This window comes from Echinops telfairi, unplaced genomic scaffold (genome assembly GCF_000313985.2).
Source record: "Echinops telfairi isolate 266 unplaced genomic scaffold, ASM31398v2 ScPeMD7_18;HRSCAF=68, whole genome shotgun sequence".
NCBI classification, from domain to species: domain Eukaryota; kingdom Metazoa; phylum Chordata; class Mammalia; order Afrosoricida; family Tenrecidae; genus Echinops; species Echinops telfairi.
In genome coordinates, this window is record NW_022103915.1 from 13083928 (window position 1) to 13091312 (window position 7385).

The following is a 7385-nucleotide window of genomic DNA, read 5'->3' on the forward strand; positions in this document are numbered from 1 at the left end:
GAGCTCCTGTGTTAGCCAGGCACCGTGCTTGTGTTAGCTCAATCTTCACCCTGACAGTTCCACTGGGAGGTGTCCATGGCTGCTTTCGTGGTCAAGCAGAGGACCCCGAGGCTGAGAGGGGGCACACAGTTCCCCATGGGAGCACAGCTGGCCCAGAACAAAGCCGGACCCGTATCCATGCAGGCTGTCTGACTCTGGGGTTTAAGCCCTTGGCCACGTCATTCTATGACTTCTTGGAGGTTGTAGCAAACAGACATGGAGGGAACCTGCTCATCCAGGATCCCCTCTGGGCCAAGAAGAACGTTCACTGCAGCCTGTTCGAAGCTGCTGACTTGTGGCAGACTCTGCAGACTGGCTAACCATTTCCAGTCTCCTGCCTTGAAACTAGGATTTGAATCCACATTGGTTTGGTGCCTGAATCCATGTTAGATGATCAGCGGTTGGTCCAGAAGAGGCCAGTTGGCACAAATACACAACATGTTGGCATCGTTGATGTGTCACTGTGGCTATTTATCGCCACACGACACTTACCGTTACAAAGCTGGCAGAGACCAAAGGAGAGTTGACCTGGGGTTAAGCTATTGCGGGTCGTCGAAGATAAACAATTACCAAGGCGGTTTCCTATGAGCCAAGCCTCTCCACTGGTGCTCGCCTTGGCCAGGTGACTCGATTCGATGAGCAGCTCGGGCATTGTTGTTCGTTGCCATTGTGTCGGCGGCTCTGACGCACAGCTACCGGATGTACAACCGAACCGAACACTGCCCGGTTCTGCGCCATCCTCACTTGGTCCTTACGGGTGAGCCCATCCTTGCAGTCTCTGTGCCCACCATCTTGTCAAGAGCCTCTTCTCCTTTCCTGCCCGTCTAGTTCACCGAGCACGATGTCCTTCTCCAGAGACTGGTCCCTTGACAACATGGTCAAAGTTTGTGAGATGAAGTCCCACGACTGTGCCTCTAAAGGGCAATGTGGTGGCACGTTTCCCAAGACAGGTCTGTGGATTCTTCCGGCAGTCTATGGCATGGCAGTGTTCGTCTCCAGCACCACGGTTCAATGCATCGACTCTTCTTATTCCATGGCCAACCTTCCCCTGTGTCGGACGCCATCGGGAAGACCGTGTTTTCCAACTACGGCTCTTTCCTCTTTGTTTCCATCTTTTGCATTCCAACCACCAATCATGAGCAGCGCATCTTGATGACGCGTTTGATCAATTTCAGACGGAAGGCATTGGTAGCAGTCTTCAATGTCCGCATCTCTCGCTTTAGTTGTTGGGGTGTAAATTTGCACAATCGTTGTATTGATTGGATTTCCTTGTATGCGGATAGATAGTGTGCTATCAGACAGCATTGAACTTCAAGACAGATCTTAAAACGCTCTTTTTGATCATGAATGTGGTACCATTCCTCCTGAATCTGCCATTCTTAACAGGGCAAACCATATGATTTCCTTTATTTTTCTCTAACAGGAAGAACTTTATTGGTGTGCCGGCATGTGGCTCAGTAGCCTCAACCTAAATAGTAGTGCGGCCTTTGGAGTGTTTTCAAGAGGGGTGGAGGGAGAGGTACAGGGTTGGGATCAGCTGATTCAAACTGGGAAGGGGCATGTGAGTAAGTAAACAGTAAACAGTTTACAGAAACAGAAACGCGAAGTATTAACTCTATGGTTTTAGCACTAACCCTACGGCTTTGTTCTCTCCTAGACTGGAGGTAGCATCAGGATGTTCATTAAAACAATTGCATGCGATTGGGGTGGGCTGTGTGCTCTCACCTCTGGAATGGGGTGCTGTTCTGGTCTCACCCCCCCTTTGAGGCTCTGGAACACACTCAGCTGGAGCCTCGCTATCTGCCTGTTCTTGCAGCAGTGGGTGATATTGGATGTAGAACACCTGTGCCGTCTCCTATTGACTGACAGCTGTCTCAATGGTACAGCGTAAAGCTCTGGTTGCTGGAGGAAGGAGGCAGGGGAGGATCGGATAAAGCTTGAACTGGAAATAGGACTCCTCCTACGGGGTTTTGAATCCTTCAAAGGTGGAGAACCATCCTTCCCAAAGGCTCTGGGAATGCTGCCGGGTCTGTGTTTACACAGGGACACAGGCAACTTTCTGCATATTCTTCACGATACTTTCAACTGCCTGACCCTGATCGTCTAGTTGAATGCAACACTAGGTAAGAGCAAACTTCCCACATACCCTTCCTTCTGCTGCTTATAGGTAGTCCTGGGCTAGTCTGTTTTGAGAGATGGTAGTACACAGTTCACAGTCCTCTGCCTTAACTCGTCTAGCGCCCCAGAGCCCCAGCGCAGAGAGCCCCGTGATGATGTTGCTCACGTTCCGGGCTGTGTGAGGACCAGCTAGCTCCCGGTTTGTGGCTGGGCCAGGGCATGATGTATTAGTTGTTGGCCTGGAATGAAGTCTCCGGAGGCTGCTCGGCACGGATGGGTTGGCTCAAACTCGACGAGGTAATCCTGCTAGCATGCGCAGCAGACAGTCTCCCCCGTGGATGAGGGCCCCTCACAGCACCCGAAGCTTCTGGGGAAAGTAACAGCATCTTGGCCAGTCCTTCAAGTGCAGAGAAGAGGTCAGTGCACCAGAAACGTTACTGGAGATTCTCTGGGGGAGTCGTCAACGCCAAGCAGGTTGTAACAAAGGAAGGAAGTTCATTGTTGGGGCGCCACGTGACTCAGTGGATTCCTATCCAAACTCTGAGCCTGATTTCCTGATTCAAAAATGGCCAGTACCGGTCCATTGCACTGTCCTAATGCCTGGACTATTGCTCTTTCCTTTTTGACAACTTCCAAGTTTCCTAGATTCACACTGGTTTGTTTTTTCCCCCTTCTCATTTTGAATTGCACCCCATCAGTAAAGGAAGGTCCTGAAGGCTTTGCTTCCATGGGCTTGACTCCATTCACATCTGACGGCCAACTCTACTTTGAGAAGGCAGCTCCTCCCCACTTCTTTCTGCCAAGTCTGCGCTCAGTCTGGAAGCCCTGCTGAGATCTGCTCACTTCAGGTGGTTCTGCTGGAATTTGACACACCAGTGACACGCATGGCTTCCTGCTTCCTGGCGACAAGTGACAGGCAAACTGGGGCAGTGGTGTCATATAAGCAAAGGCTTGATAAATACTTGAACATTCAACTTTGACCTCCTGGAATACTCTCTTAGAACCCTGGGTTAACACATAATGAAGTTTGGCGACTGCTGTTGGAGAGGCAACATGGAAAGAGAGGTGCTAGGCCAATCTCAGCTGTTCCCACGATCCCAGTGAACATCCCAGACCTGTGAGTAAAGAAGACAGCATGGCTGTTCTAACCCCCAAAGATACGGTGTGGAGCAGAAGAATCGCCTGGCAAAGCCCAGCCTCGAATTCTGAGACATCTCGGCTGGAGCCACTAAGTTGAGAGGGTGCTTTGCTTTGCAGCAATCCCCCTGCTGATAATAGCAGTAGAGCCCAGACGTATCAGTAAACTAGAGGAAAACTGCATTGTTCTAGTACTTTAAACACTACTTTTCCCTTGGGTACTTCCATCATAACTGGAGAAAGAAAAACAAAACAACCCTTGTGAAAAGTTCCTGTGTGCTAGGTCGGTGACGAAATGTTCTGTTTCTCTTGTAGGACCTTTTAGAGAGGAAGGAGCCTCTCCTAAGAGCCAATAGGATAGGCAGGGTCATCTGGAGAGAAAGGCGGCCAGTGCGGGCTAAGGGGATTTGGCTTGAACCCAAATCACACTGAAGTGCAGTGTGATCTACAGCCAATTTTCCTAGGAAGGAAAATCCCTTTTATTAGCTGAAGCTTGAAATATAGCCCCTGCTTCAAACATGAGCTCGTCTCAAAGATGGGACTGTGGGCTCGGCAGGATACTAAGCCAAGTGACTGGGGGTCCCAGGAGAAGACAAAGAACAGGCGTTCACTCAGCATGCATCTAACTGTAGGTCACCCAAAAGCCAGACCCAAACCACTGCCCTTGAGTGCACCTGACTCATAGCGGCGGCCCTATGGGATCGTCGGCTAGAACTGCCCCTGTCGCTTTCAAAGACGGTGACTCTTGATGGGAGCAGACAGCCTTGCCTTTATCCCCGCAGAGGGGTGGTGGCTTATAACTGCTGACTTTAAGATTAGCAGCCCCACGCACAACCCACCTGGGCTCCGACCACAGGAAACAGAAGGTTCCAGAACAATGGCGCAAAACAAATTTGGCAGTTTCCCTACGGAGCTGAGACAACCAAGCAGAGCAGCCGTGTCAGGCTGGTCTGGTGAGGTCCTCGTGCTTGCAGTCCGCCCCGCGGTGCAATTTCTCCTGGGAGGCAGCGACCACACTGCTCATGCTACTGGTCTCTGTCACTCAGGCCGAAACTAGAAAAACAAAATACAAGCAGACTCACGGACACTGAGTCCATGCTGACTCGTCGCGGCTCTTAGGACAGGGCAGAACGGCCCCAGTGAGTTTCTGAGACTGTGAGTCTTCCTGGGGGCAAAAAATCCCACCTTCCTCCCCTGGAGTGGCTGCCGGTTGTTCTGAACCGCTGGCCTTGCAGTCAGCAGTCCAATCCTTAACCCACTGGGCCACCCGGGCCCCGCAGAAGCAAGGAGTCTTGAGAATTCCTGGGTGATCCAGCTCTTCTGTCCAAGAGATTCTTTTAACTTATTTCTGGTGAAAATAGATCTCGCAAACACACACCCATTTAACATTTTCTACACGAGCAATTCAACAAGCCCAGTTGTGGTCTTCCTGCTGGGTCACCATTCTCCATCTCCCCACCTGTCTTGTTTCAGCGCCATGAACGGAGACTCTGCATCACGCAATGTCACTCACCCCCAGCCATGCCGGACAGGTTTCTGATGCTGGGCTGCCTTCGTGGAACGCTCCTTATGACAGAGGGGAGGAGCCCGGACCTCAGGTGGGACACGAGGCTCATCACACACCTGCAATGGGCTCAGAGAGTCTGGATGGGGGAAGAAGGGGTTGGAGACCAATTAGAAATCCCAGTTTCTCCAAAGGTAAGGTGACCAGATTTTAACATTGGTAAAGAGGGACAAAAGCAGGACACCATTGATAAAACGCATATCCTGACGAAAGAGCCACATGGCAGCCGAAAACTGTATACCCTAGCTTGTCGTGCATTCTTTCCAAAAATCGGGACTTTTAAAAAATGCCGCAAGACGCGGAAAAAAATGTTAAAAATCAGGACTGTCCCGCCAAAAGCGGGACGTCTGGTCACCTTACCCAAAGGCACAAGTTCCCAGGCTACCCTAGCCCTAACTCTGAGCACAGAAAGAGGGGGTGGACAGGGGCAGAAAGCCCAATAAGCAAGGCAAGCACAGGCTGACCTGTGCTTTCTGATGAGTCAGTAGTGAGCAGTTTCACATGGGCTTCACCAGTCTTTGACATGATGGGAAACAGTGAAACTGTTCGGTACAGATGAGTGTGTAGCACAAGCCAGCCCATGCTTACCTTGCTGAGAACGGACTCCACTCGTGTCAGGGGTTATAACTCTGAAAAGCATCTTTGGTTCTGTTCAGGAAGGGGCTGGAGGTGGGGAGCGGGGTGTGGGCCTGACCTCAAAGCAGAATCTTTGATGTGTGGTGGAAACAAATAAAAAATAAAATTGTTCACTACAGATTAGTAAGTAAGCACACATCCTCCTGTGCTTCCTTTGCTTACTGGTATACCTAACACTGGGGGCTTCTCTCAAGCCGGTTTCTGTCATCTAGCGATCGCCAGGGCCTGACACTGTGTGGGGCACAGTCGTGGGAGCTCCGTAAATGCTTGCGGAGTGATTGTTCTGCATGGTCAAGGGCAGTCTCCACAGTGAGGGTTCCGGACAACTCGAAGAACCCAATGGAAATCCAAACATGCGGGGGTCCCATCCCCCCGACGACTCAGAGAGTGAGCAGAGTCTCTGATGGACCCTGCAACGAGTACATCATCCTGGGCAGAGAGCGATGTGTTCCAAGCCCTCACTGCATGCACACACTGCTCGGAGGAGAGGGAACCGTTGGTCCTGCTGGGCTGGCCTGCGCTGGGTTGGGCTGGGCCCTGAGGCTTCAGACCGCTGCCTTGGCAGGTCTAGCCCATACTTGCCTGCTAGGCTGGGAGGCCCACCGGGCCAAGCAGCCAAGGCATCATGAAGGTCCTGAGTGTCTGCAGTCCCCAGAGTCACTGCTAAGGGCTTAGCACCTCAGCCTGGCACTCGGCAAAGGTCGCCCAGAGCACCGTGCCACCCAGAGAACCGTGCCACAGCTGCACAGGGGCCAGCAGCCAGACCCCTTTAATCACTGGCCTCACTTCCCAAGCACGTCTTCCCACGCACCTTCGAGGCCCTGCCCCTCGTTCCTACTCCTAAGGCAGCAGGTGCAAGCGGGGCACTGCCTGGCCGACAAATGGTAGCCAGATGATTGTTTTGGTTTAAGTTTGGCTTAATATATTGCTTTGGTTGAATGAGGAAGCTTCATGAAGGCCGTGGAAAAATGGAATTCAAAGATGACGGAAATTCTCCGTGATCTTTTGGAAGTCCTCTGGTACATGCTGGATGCCTTGCCTTTTATTTGTATTTCATTCATTCATTCACTCATTCAAGTACGATGTGAGTGGAATCTCGGTGGGTGCTTTTCTGGCAGGAGAGGAATGAGTGCAGGCAGGTGGGTCCCTGGGAAATGCTGGGTGTGTTTGTCCAGCCATCCAGTCATCTGAATGTCACCACAGTGCATGCTGGGAGGAAGAGAAGGCTGAGAACCTCCACCTTACAGACTTCCTCCCCTGGAGGGCAGAGGTCAAAGGCAGGCACACCCAATTTTATGGCGCTTCTCAGATATGGCATTCTTCATGCATTGACGGTCCGTGGCTGGCCTGTGTCCAGCAAGCTTTTGGGCCCCATTTCCCCAACAGCAAATGTGCTCGCTTTGTGCCTCTGTGTGTCATGCCAGCCATTCTCACACTATCCCCAACTTTCATAATGTTAAATTGCACATGAGTGTACAAGCTAGGGTCGACATAGCATTCATATGCTGGGAAAGCAAAGCCTTTGTGCGACCGGCTCTGCTTTCATATTGGATTGATTGCAGTGGCCTGAAGCTGAACCCCAACATCTGTGAGGTAGGTCTCTAGGCAGACGTACATGCTCATTGGCTCCTGCCTGAGAATTGACCTAAATATTGGTCGAACCAGAGAATTCCCACTCACAAAGCACATGGAGCCCCCGGCCCTCCTGTGTGGCGCACCACACGCATCACCCAGGAATTCCCAGCTCTACGGCGAGGGCAGTGCGAACCCCAGCACACACGAGGGCTCTGGGGCTGGGGAGTCAAAGAAGGAGCCTCAAGGGCCATAACCAGGAAGGAGTCAACCTCCAATCCAAAAGGCTTGATATCGCTCTCTGTCTGTCTATCCATCC

General features: G+C 51.7%; 1 protein-coding gene across 1 annotated transcript in view; it reads right to left on the reverse strand.

Annotated features, from left to right (window-relative positions):
• The window catches only part of DGLUCY (D-glutamate cyclase), a 106571-nt gene that overhangs the window by 59907 nt on the left and 39279 nt on the right, over positions 1-7385 (reverse strand). The window contains exon 2 of the mRNA XM_045288126.1: positions 4808-4937. Coding sequence (XP_045144061.1) covers positions 4808-4910 — 103 coding nt within the window. The 5' untranslated portion in view covers positions 4911-4937. The remainder of the gene's footprint in view (positions 1-4807; positions 4938-7385) is intronic.